Source organism: Myotis daubentonii, chromosome 9, assembly GCF_963259705.1.
Source record: "Myotis daubentonii chromosome 9, mMyoDau2.1, whole genome shotgun sequence".
In the NCBI taxonomy this organism is placed as follows: domain Eukaryota; kingdom Metazoa; phylum Chordata; class Mammalia; order Chiroptera; family Vespertilionidae; genus Myotis; species Myotis daubentonii.
Window position 1 is genome coordinate 19,737,620 of NC_081848.1, and position 12,580 is coordinate 19,750,199.

Sequence of the window (12,580 nt, forward strand, 5' to 3'; positions counted from 1 at the left end):
CATATCTAATGTTGCTGTAAAATCCAGAGTTGAAGACAAATTTGTGGATCAGTTGAGATTTAGGAACAAAAGGTGAAAGCAGAAAAATATCAGTTGATGGTAACAAAGGGAGTTTGAGATTAAATGTGGTTTTTACCAATACATCCAGGGAGATGTACTTCTGTGAGTCGGGAAGTAGGTATACTAAGTGAAAAGAGACATTAAATTCATTGTCAGTCTTAGGTGCTTTAGAGAATCTTGGCTCATTTTAAAATCCTAATTTAGAAAAGATGAATAAGAATGAGGAATATGAGAAGGTTAAGGAGTTATCAAGACATGTCTGAAATAGTTATTGACAGTAAGAGTTCAGAGAGTACTGAAAAAATCTGGAAGTGTATAGATGGGCAGTTGCGATGACAGCTATCTTTAGGCACAAAGGAAAATGTCTAATGTATTGTCAAGACTATTCTCATTTGTTATCTAAAAAACTGAGAGCCAGTGTACCATCCACAGAGAGTTTTTTAAGCAAAAAAATTAATATAGAAATGCTATTCTCACAGGCACAATTTGGAAACAGCTAGTGTGTATATCTGATGGCAACAGAATAATAGGGTGAGTATGCTTAACAATATACCAGAATACATTTTTGCTGGTTCTACCCACAAGTGCCCCTGAAAAGGATGGATCCTATTAAAGGCCTAAGCACCAGCTGAGCATTTTGGGAATAGTTAATGGAGACAATTGCTCTTCATTATAGAGGGTGAGGATTCAGAATCCCCAGTGGCAATGGGTGGATGATAAGGAATCAGTAAGATGAATAGAATCTGGATAAAAAGAAGTTGGAACCACAAGTACCCGTGAGAAGCCGCTGGCTGTAGGGTGGCTGAGAAGCACTATTAAGAACAGGATCTTGTTTGTCCATTCATAGACTGAAGGGCACCAAGGTTGCATCTGTATCTTGGCTATTGTAAATTTTCCTGCAATGGACATAGGGGTGCATTTCTCTTTTCAAATTAAATGTTTTAATTTTCTTTAGATAAATACCCAAAAGTGGAATTGCTGGGTCATGGTAGACCTATTTTTAGGTTTTGAGAAATTTCCATATTGTTTTCCATAGAGGCTACATCAAATCTTGTGATTTGCAACAACATGGATGGACCTAGAGGGTATTATATTAAGTGAGATAAGTCAGACAGAGAAAGACAAATACCATATAGTTTCACTTATAAGTGGAATCTAAAAAAAGAAAAATCAATAAGCAAAACAAAACGGGACTCATAGACACAGAGGTCAAACGGATGGTGGCTGGAGAGGAAGGGAGTGGGGGATTGATGAAAAAGGTGAAAGTGAATATAGTCAATAATGTTGTGATAAATTTGCATGGTAACAGGTGATTACTAGACTTGGTGTGGTGATAAAGTATATAAGTGCCAAATTATTGTATTGTACACCTGAAACACATATAATATTGCATACCAACTACATTTAAGAAATAAAGCACAGGATCTTGAATAAGTCCTGGAGAAATAATGTACAGCAGAGTGACTGTAGTTAATAAAATAAAAAATAAAAAAGAACAAAACTTTCTGAAGGGCAATTTTCAGATGTGTATCTGTGTGGTGTGTCTTTCACTCTACAATCTCCCCCTACCAAATTTCCACAAAGTCTGATGTATATGTAACATTATGTAAGCTACGTCTGTCTTGAAATTATTTTATGATGAAAAATTTCAAGCATACTCAAATGTAGAGAGGATAGTATAAGCCATTATACCTGAGTCTTTCTAACCTATGGGAATCACAGGAAAGAGGCTGCGTCCATATTTGGAATGAGTATAAGCCGAAGGAAAGCTCTAAGATACAGGAAATCAATGAGACTAGAATAGCCATAGACTTTACACTCCCTGAGAAGCTGGAGAAATATACGAGTGGGCTTCAAAATTCCACAGGGTGTGGCCTACAGTATCAATCCAAGTGGACAGGTATCAATCCAAGTGGAAGGCCCTAACTGATGTCTGATTTGAATAAACAAACAAAAACAACTGTCTATATTGATGGATACCTCTAGCTGGGTCAGAGTTAATTAGTTTATTCATCCATTCTAGAAGCCCTGGGGATGAAGAGACGAGTGAGACAGGGTCCTTCCCTTCAATCATATATAGCCTGGTGGGGAGACGGTCACATATAAAAAGGAAGAGCAGTTCTAGCTGGTTTGGCTCAGTAGATACTCAGCCTACAGACCAGAGGGTCCTGGGTTTGATTCCGGTCAAGGGCACGTATCTTGGTTGCAGGCTTCTCCTTGACCTGGCCCCTGGTCAGGGTTCATGTAGGACAGTGGTCCTCAACCTTCCTAATGCCGCAACCCTTTAATACAGTTCCTTATGTTGTGGTGACCCCCAATTTCATTGTTACAAATTGAACATAATTACAGCATAGTGATTAATCACAAAAACAATATGTAATTATATATGTGTTTTCCGATGATCTTAGGCAACCTGTGAAAGGATCATTCGACCCCCAAAGGGGTCGCGATCCACAGGTTGAGAACCGCTGGTGTAGGAGAAAACCAATTGATGTGTTTCTCTCACATCAGTGTTTCTGTCTTTCACTCTCGATTCCACTCTCCCTAAAAATCAATGGAAAAATATCCTTGGGTGAGGACTGCCAAAAAATAAAATTAAAATAAAATAAAAAGGAAGAGCACTGACAGAGACAGAAATGGCAATTGTGAACAAAGTGTAGGGTCACCTCACCTGGGACACCTATGTTCAACCTCAGGTATTCTCCAGGTTAAATGGTGCTTCTCCTCTCACCTGAGAGGTGCCTGAAGCCACTGCTTTCACCTAGCTTTTCCTTGTGTTCTGTTCGCCACTCCCGTTTGGGAGATTGCTTGCCATATGCTAGTGAGGTTTTATATTGGTTCTTGGTCTATCACTCTCATTGGACTTCTACTCCTAATCATTGAAGGGTATATTTGCATTAGAGGACAAGTAGTGAGGACAGGGGGAAGGGTATGTAAAAAAGGATACTGAGAAAAGGGTTCAGAAAATGGCCCACCTGCCCACCCCAAAAGGTCAAATTCAATATCCTTGGGGATTATGACAGATTGGAGCGTGTATGTTTGAATGTGGGGGTGTCTGTGATCCATACCAACTACAGTCTGTAAGAAATGCTGCAGTTTGCATCTTAAAATATTATATTCTTAATGGATGTTATTTACCTTAAAAATATATTCAATTTATAACTTCTCGTTCTTTAGCTTTAGAATTTTATCACTTTGTATACAAAATGTTACCATCTCTGGTAGCTGAAAAGCCACCTAAATGAAGCTGTTCAGTCTAAATATTACCACTGAAATATTTTTTAAATCTGGTATAAATAATATTCAACTAATGATTCTGTCTGGAGTTTAAGACAATAAACCGAATCTGACATATGGACTAAAATTTGAAGCTCAGCCAATTCAATACAGAGGCCACATCTATTTTAAAATCAGAGACAAAGCTGTTTTTCAAGAACAAACTATCTAAATGTTTTCAGATTTCCAGATCTCTTGCTGACACGAAGCAGGATGGCCGTATGTGAAATGTTACATCTACTTTGGAGCTTTCTGTCTCTCTCCATTGGCTCCTTCCAACGCTGTGTGCTGGCCTAGCATTTTTTTCTTCCTCTGTTGCTTTGCTAATAGAAAGTCTATCAAATAGTCATCTAGTATTTTCCATCTGTCAGCTCAGTTTGTCCTTGGAGAGAGAACGCCAGGATACATTCTGCGGGTTCTGACACTGTGCTCCGTGGGACCCTCTACTCAAACTTTTGTTGTGTTTCCTACCCATTCCTTTCCCATGCCTGGTGCAGTGGGGATGAATTCTGACTGCCGTGGCTTTCTTACTGCAGGAAATTCATTCTAGGAATTAGAAGTGGAAAATGACTGAGAAAAAACTGATATGTGATGGTCTTTTTTTAAAAAGTTATTTTTTATTGATTTCAGAGAGGAAGAGAGAGAGGGAGAGAGAAATAGAAACATCAATGAGGAGAAAGAATCCTTGATTGGCTGCCTCCTGCACCCTCCTCCCTACTGGAGATTGAGCCTGCAACCAGGGCATATGCCTTTAACCAGAATCGAACCCGGGACCTTCAGTCCGCAGTCCGACACTCTATCCACTGAGCCAAACCAGCTAGGGCTGTGATGGGTCTTTTTATGGCTTATTAATGATACATCCTCACAGTAACAGTGTTCGAGACCAGTGTCTACCCCAGGGAGTGAAGAAACACTGACCTTGTAGCCCATGACTTCAGATTCGTTGGCTAATGGTCTGACAGGTTCCCAGCCCAGAGAAAGCTCAGAGCCTTGCTGCTCCCACCTGAGGTTGGCAGGTGCTTGACTAGGGGCTGCAAGATAAGAAGTGAAAGAACTGACAAGGGGTCTTACATACATTTCCTCACTTAAATCCTTGCATTTCAGTCTTTTCGTGTGCTTCATAGTTGGCTGGCACCATAGGTTCCTTCCAGCTAGAGTCAGAAAGAAGGGTTTTGCTCCAGAACGGCCATTTTAATAGTTACTCTACTGAGCGTTTGAACCTGAGTCCTTTTATCTCCCTTTCGTGTCAAAATCGCTTATCCTTGTTTCACAGGAAAATAACCTTTATCCACTGTGAATGCAGAAATTGCTGAGCTATTTTTGGAAGTCAGATCTAAGCAATGAACAAGACTATGTATCTAAACTCTCCGTCAACTCTGCTTATTATGTACCTCATGTGGCTTTCAGAAATGCTAAAAGATGTTTCCTTTTAGTGTGAAACGAACGAAAAGCGCCGGTCACTTACGGGATTTCTTGGTGGTTGCGCTCACTTCACCGCTCGGTGGCCCATATCCAGCTCCATTATAGGCCCTCACTGTGAAGTGATATAATGTGTTTCCTTCCAGTCCTGTCAGGGTGACAGATGACTCGTTCCCCTTCGTTTTGACTGTTTCTGCTGCATCTTCTTGTTCCTCGTCTTTCCGATAACTAACCTGTCAACATATTATCACATGACAGATTAATTGTAAGGTTTCCCCTCTGCTGGTGATTATTTGAACTTTAAAAAAATGTTTCTCATCTGTAGGAAATTACTCCTGTATCCTTCAATTAACAGGTCCAACTAGTGAGGCTAAAATCACAGTCTTAGGGCCCAATCTGCATCTGTGTGCATTGCCCAATTGGCACCTGTGCTGAGCAGTACTCAGCAAAACAAGGAGAGGTGCTACCATGTAGCCTGGTAGCACGACGAACATTAAGGAAGAATCACTGAAAGAAACGGAAGGGCTCTTCTCTCCTAGGTCATCTGAACCATTTATCCTTCAAAGCCCTGGTACTTTGAATGAATTATTTGAGAAAGAAGAATGAAGAATATTCCCTCCTGGGCCTGGAATAAAGGTGAATCACACAAGCTGTATGGGTTTAATAGAGAAGAGGTGACAGAAACTCATGATAACGTGGAGTGGTCTAAATGTCGAGAATGCGTATTGTTAGATTATGGGAAGGAGGGAGAGGGGAAGAGCTGTGTGTCGAAGCACATTTTGTGCATTGAGATGATCTGTTCTGGTTATGAACTCATGGGGCTCATCCCGTACCAAACTTGGTCTCTCCATGAGATTCAGCAATTGCCTCTGTGTATCTAAAGCTTAACTTTTTCAGGCACTAAACTTTAACTATGCATAAGTGCACAGGGGGACAATTCCCCCCCCCCAACCAGTATGTATTTATTGTGGTAAAGGTAATGGGAAAGTTATTACCTTTCCCCAATTAGTTACTGTGGTAAAAGAAGTGGACACTGCACCCATGTCATCCTCCCTCAAGTGCTTGGTCTACTGTACAGGCTAGAAAGCCACACACCACATTTTTCATATTCTCTTCCAGCTAAGGTTGCTGCTGTACACTGTGGGCAGCGAGTAGTTTGGCTGAACTGTTCTGGAACATACCTAGGACTGCTATTTCCGGTTATGGCTATGGGAAGTCATTATCAGATCTTACTTCTCAGAAAAAAGTAATATTGCATCACCACACTCTATTAAAGGTCTCTACCAGCCTTGATGCTGACTGAAGGCAAAGGGAGTAGATATGGGTAGAGAAGGAAGGACGTAATAAACTGTAACAGCAGTTTTAGGAAATAAAGACCATAATAGCCATACTTTCTTCCTTGTAATGTTTTTGTATATAAGTATTAAATAACTCAAGCCCCTTCTTTTCTTCTAATATTTTTATATGGGGTAGGTAACGTTCTAATGTACTTCATTCGAGGAGGAATAAACCTTCACCCTGAGATGGACAGATTGACTGGTAGAAATTTCTCTGGCTTTCCTTTCCAGGGAGGTGGTGAGTACATTTTCACTTGTATGAGATATATGCACCATGTCAGTATGGAACATCATCACTGCTCATTGTTGCTCTAGGGCAGTGGTCGGCAAACTGCAGCTCGGTAAACCGCGGCTCGTGAGCCACATGCGGCTCTTTGGCCCCTTCAGTGTAGCTCTTCCACAAAATACTGGCTCTTCCACAAAAAACCGACTTCTGCACGTGGGCCACGAAGTTTCAATCACACTGTACGTGCACGCCCGCACGTGGTATTTTGTGGAAGAGCCACACTGAAGGGGCCAAAGAGCCGCATGTGGCTCCCGAGCCGCGGTTTGCCGACCACGGCTCTAGGGGAGTTGTTGAATTGGGAAAAATCATGTGCGTGGATATTGAATAACCAAAGGGATATGGTATGTTTGCATTTTGCCTTGATGTTAGTGTGTCTTCTTGGACTAAAGAAGATGAAGAAACACAAACATGTTTCTAAGAGTCCCTTGCAGGTAGAAATCTCATCATGTTTTAGGTTCAGCCAGTCAGATGCACATGCCTGAGATCTGAATGTAGAAGAGACATGGAGGCTAAACGTCCACGGCTTCTGCTTTTCTGCAGGCAAGCATAGTAATGGGGTCATTATTTTTCCTCTTTCCCGCTGACGGGACAGCACTAACGAATGACTTGCTGTCTAACCATTAGCCTGATGGGAGCCAAGAAGCAGGGCACAAGACATCCACTTTGTCGGTGCAAATTGCAGCGAGCCTGGTGAGATTCTGGAGCTGACAAACACAGCGGAGGACTCCAGGTTACAGTAGCTTCCTGAGTGTGGTGCCATCCTGACCACGGTGGCTTCCAAACCGTGGCAGTGGCCTGAGTTTCTGGGGCTGGTGGCTTCCTGCTCTCAGAAGATATCAGTGTCTTCCTCTATGGCTTGATCCCATTGTGTGACTTTAATAGTCATTCTTGAAAGATCACCCTAGAGCAGTGATGGCGAAACTATGACACATGTGTCAGAGGTGACACACGAACTCATTTTTGTGGTTGATTTTTCTTTGTTAAATGGCGTTTAAATATATAAAATAAATATCAAAAATATAAATCTTTGTTTTACTATGGTTGCAAATTTCAAAAAATTTCTATGTGTGACACGGCACCAGAGTTAAGTTAGGGTTTTTCAAAATGCTGACACGCCGAGCTCAAAAGGTTCGCCATCACTGCCCTAGAGTGTGTTAATTTAACTCAGTAATGTTGTAAGCCATTCAATACCTATAATACAACATTTCTTACTTAAACTAGTTGAAGCAATTCAGTTCTTTGTAACTGAACTCTGATACATCTACACAGATCTGTAATTTACATATATATTTTTTAAAAAGCTTGATATGATAGCCCTGGCTGGTGTTTCTCAGTGGTTAGAGTGTTGGCCCATGCAATGAAGGGTCTCAGGCACTGAATTCTTCCTGTTGACTCACTTAGAACCTGCCTCACACAACTTATATACTGCCAGAGGTTCTTTCAGTGCCTAAGCCTAACAGAAAGCTGGTAGGTGGAGGCAAATCTTAAGGTACCTTAGGCCTTTTACTGACCTGCCCCAGGCTCAGTGCTGATGGGAGCTGGCCTTAGTATGCACTTAAGAACATCCCTCCCATGAGTTCCTGGGCCCATCAGAGGCAGCCACCAACCATGGATTGCTTTGTAGCTCCTAACAGGTAGCCCAGGGTAAGTCACAGGAAGCATCTGGCATTAACCTGCACCAGAATTCCTCCCAAGAGGCCCAGAATCAACACATAACCAGGACTTTAGATCACATCATAGTACAACCCAGTTAGCTCCACAAATGACACACCAAAAGGGAGACCTTGGCAGCCACCAAACACTGCTGGAACAAGTTCTGCTTTGTAGGGTCAGTCCCTGTACAGCAGCTGGTACACTGGGGTTGGGGTCAATCTGACAGTCAGTTAGCCTGAGAATCAATCCTACTCATGGATGGGCCAACAGCAATCAAGACTCAACTACAAGAAGAGGGCTCACAAAACGCACACAAGGGACACTCATGGTGCACCTAATTCAGCTGATCAGAAAGAGTACCACTGAGCACCACAGAATACCTACTACATGAAGACCACACTACCAGGACCGGGAGACTTAGCAGATCAACCTAATATACTGAAACAAATACAGCGAGGCATCCAAAATGGGAAGACAAAGAAACATGCCCCAAAGAAAGAACAGAGGAAAGCCCAAGCAAAAGAACTAAATAAAATGGAGGCAAGCAATCTACCAAATATAGAGTTCAAAGCAATGCTTATAAGGATTCTCATGGAACTTAAGGGAAGAATGGATGAATTCAGTAAGAACTTCAACAAAGAGACAATAAGTATAAAAAAAGAACATAGAGCTCTGGCTGGTGTGGCTCAGTTGGTTGGAGTGTTGTCCTATACACCTAAAGGTCATGGGTTTGATTCCTGGTCAGGGCACATACCCAAGTTATGGCTTTGATCCCAGGTTGGGGTGCATATGGGAGGCAACTGATAAATGTATCTCTCTTACATTGATGTTTCTCTCTCTCTCTCTCTCTCTCTCTCTCTCTCTCTCTCTCTCTCTCTCTCTTTCTCTCTCTCTCTCTCCCTCCCCCTGTCTCTCTCTATCTTTGCCTCTCTCATTCTCTGTTTCAAAAACAAAACAAAACAAAAACAAACAAACAAAAAACCCCCAAAATCCACAGCAATAAACACATATCCTCTGTTGAGGATTTAAAAGAAAAGGACATAGAAACAAACAACAACAACAAAAAAGAATGAGTCAGAAATGAAGAATACAGTATTTAAATGAAGAAAACTCTAGAAGAAAACTATAGCAGATTAGATGAAGCAAAGAATCAAATCAGCAATTTGCAAGACACGGTAGCCGAAAACACCCACTCAGATCAGCAAAAGGGAAAAGGAATTAAAAGACGAGGATAGTTTAAGGAACCTCTGGGACAACATGAAGTGTAACAACACCCACATTATAGGGATATCAGAAAGAGAAGAAAGAGAGAGAGATTGAGAATCCATTTGAAGAAATAATCACTGGAAATGTTCTAATCTGGTGAAGAAAAAAGACAAATAAGTCCAGGAAATGTAGAGAGTTCCAAACAAGATGAACCCCAAAAGACTCACACTTAGATAAATCATAATTAAACTGACAAAAGTAAAAGATATAGAGAGACTCTTAAAAGCAGCAAGAGAGAGTTAGTTATTGACAAGAGAGCTCCCTTAAGATTGTCAACTGACTTCTCAACAGAAACATTTCAGGCCGTTGGGATTGGCACAAAATATTCAAAATAATGAAAAAGAAGGACCTACAGCTAAGACTACTCTACCCTCCAAAGTTGAAGGAGAAATAAAAAATTTCTAGATAAATAAAGCTAAAGACATTCATCATCACTAAACCAGTATGACAAGAAATGTTAAGGGGACTTCTTTAAAAAAAGAAAGAAAAAAAGGACTATAAATATGAATAATAAAATAATAATAAATATGTATCTATCAATAATCACTTTAAAAGTAAATGAATTAAATGCTTCAGTCAAAAAGACATAAGGTAGCTGAGTGGATAAGAAAACAAGACCCATACATATGCTGTCTACAAGACTCACTTCAGTTTGAAAGGGGCACATACAGACAGACTAAAAGTAAAGGGATAGAAATAGATATTTTATGCAAATGGATTACAAAAAAAGTTTGGGTAGCAATATTAATTAAGACATATAGACTTTAAAACAAAGGCCATAAAAGAGACAAAGAAGGTCACTATAAATTGATAAATGGATCACTCCAATAAGAGTATATAACCCTTGTAAATATTTATGTCCCCAACACAGGTGTACCTAAATATATAGAGCAAATATTGATGGAAATAAAGGGAGAGATCAGCAATAATCCTATATAATAAAAGCCTAATATGCTAAGTGTCTGGTCATCCATTCAACCAATCAAAGCGTAATATGATAATGATATGTTAAGGCTGCTTAACCGCTCACTATGACATGCAATGACCACCAGGGGGCAGAGAGTTGACCAGTCGACAAGTCGCTATGACATGCACTGACCACAAGGGGGCAGATGCTCTGACTGGTAGGTTAGCTTGCTGCTGGGGTCCGGCCAATTGGGACTGAGTGAGATGGGTTGGACACGCCCTGGAGCCCTCCCATGGTCCCACCCTGGCTGGCCAACCTCTCACGTCCCTCCCCAGTCCCAAGAGTGCACCGGTGGGGTCCCTCAGCTTGGCCTTCGCCCTCTCGCAATCTGGGACCCCTTGGGAGATGACAGAGAGCCAGTTCTGGCCTGATCCTGCAGGCCAGGCCAAGGGACCCCACTGGTGCACAAATTCGTGCACTGGGCCTCTAATATAGACATCAATGGATAGATCTTCCAGACAGAAAATCAACAAGGAAAGAGTGGCCTTAAATTACATTAGACTAGACAGAAAATCAACAAGAAAACAGTGGCCTTAAATGACATTAGACTAGACAGAAAATCAACAAGAAAACAGTGGCCTTAAATGACACATTAGACCAGGTGGACTTAATTGATATTTTCAGAGCATTTTATCCATAAAGCACAATATATATTCTTTTCAAGTAAACAAGGAACATATTACAGAATAGACCATATGTTAGGCCACTAAACAAATCTGATTAAATTTAAGAAGACTGAATTCATATCAAGAGTCTTCTGCAACCACAATGGTATGAAATTCAAGATCAATTATAAGATAAAAACAGGAAAAAAAAACCATACACAAATGTGGAGGCTAAGCAACATGTAACTAAACAGTAAATGGATTAACAATGAGATCAAGGAAGAAATAAAAGAATACCTTGAGACAAATGAAAATGAAAACACAACCATCCAAAATCTATGGGACACAGTGAAAGTATTCCCAAGAGGGAAATTCAGAGGGAATACAGGCCTACATCAAGAAAAAAATCTCAATAAACAATTTAACATTATACTTAGATAAACTATTTTTTAAAAAGCCCATAGTTAGTAGAAGGAAGGAAATAATAAAGATCAGAGTGGAAATAAATGAATAGAGTCTGAAAAAATCAATACAAAGGATCAATAAAACCAAAGCTGGTTCTTTGAAAAGATAAAGAGGATTGATAAACTTTTAACCACCCATTAATAAAAAGAGAGAGGACCCAAATAAATAAAACCAGAAATGAAAGTGAAATGGCAACTGACACCACAGAAATACAAAGGGTTATAAGAAAATACTATGAAAAATTATATGCCAACAAATTGGACTACCTGGAAGAAATAGATAAATTCCTAGAAACATATAATCTTTCAAGATTGAATAAAACAAAACAAAACAGTAAATCTGATTACACCAATTATAAAGAACAAAATCAAAGTAGCAATAAAAAATACTCCCAACAAATGAAAGTCCTGACTGGATGGCTTCACAGGTCAATTTTATCACACATTCAAAGAAAAACTAACATCCATCCTTCTCAAAATTTAAACATTTCAATAGGAGAAAAGTCTCTTAAGCCCATTTAATGATACCAGCATTATCCTGATTCCAAAACCAGATAAAGACACTACAAAAAAAAAAAGAAATTTAAATTCAATATCCCTGATGAACATAGATGCAAAAATACTCATAAGTGAAACTCCTTCTAAAGTTGAAATTCTTCATTCAAATTCCCCCCAATAGTCAATTTCTATCCTAATAATAGATTTCATCAACCATATAAATTTTGAACTTTATATGAGATCACTTGAATTGAGGTTAAAAACATTAAAAAAGATAAAAGTATTTAAAGCTAGAAGTGTAGATAACCTACTCTTTTATCACCTCACATAATTGTGTGTTTTTTGTTGTGTCTGTATCCCCTCCTATATTTTTATTACATACTAGATGCCCAGTGCACGAAATGCGTGCATGGGGGCGGGGGTCCCTCAGCCCGGCTTACCCCCCACCACCACAGTCTGGGAGCCCTCACGGGATGTCCTACTGTTGGTTTAGGCCCGCTCGGAGTGGGCCTAAGCTGCAGTCTGGCCTCCCTCTGTGGGAGGCGACCAGCCAATCAGGTATATAGATACTTTCTGGAGGCAGCACGGACTCCTTCCTTATTTCTTTCCTTTGTGGTTGGAGAACAGGGGACTAAAAGGTGGAGACAGAACTGACCGGGCCTAGGGCTTTTGTAGGCAGTGGAAAGAGAGAGAGGGCTGGGGAAAGTCTAGACACGTTTCCTTCAATTGTCCTCCCTTCCTCCAGGCCC

At 40.4% G+C, this 12,580-nt stretch overlaps 1 protein-coding gene across 1 annotated transcript in view; it reads right to left on the minus strand.

Moving 5' to 3' along the window:
- LOC132240636 (contactin-5-like) overlaps window positions 1-12,580 on the minus strand; it is a 43,313-nt gene that overhangs the window by 9,401 nt on the left and 21,332 nt on the right. The window contains exons 2-3 of the mRNA XM_059708081.1: window positions 4,802-4,988; window positions 4,255-4,367 (exon numbers count right to left, since the gene is read on the minus strand). Coding sequence (XP_059564064.1) covers window positions 4,255-4,367; window positions 4,802-4,988 — 300 coding nt within the window. The remainder of the gene's footprint in view (window positions 1-4,254; window positions 4,368-4,801; window positions 4,989-12,580) is intronic.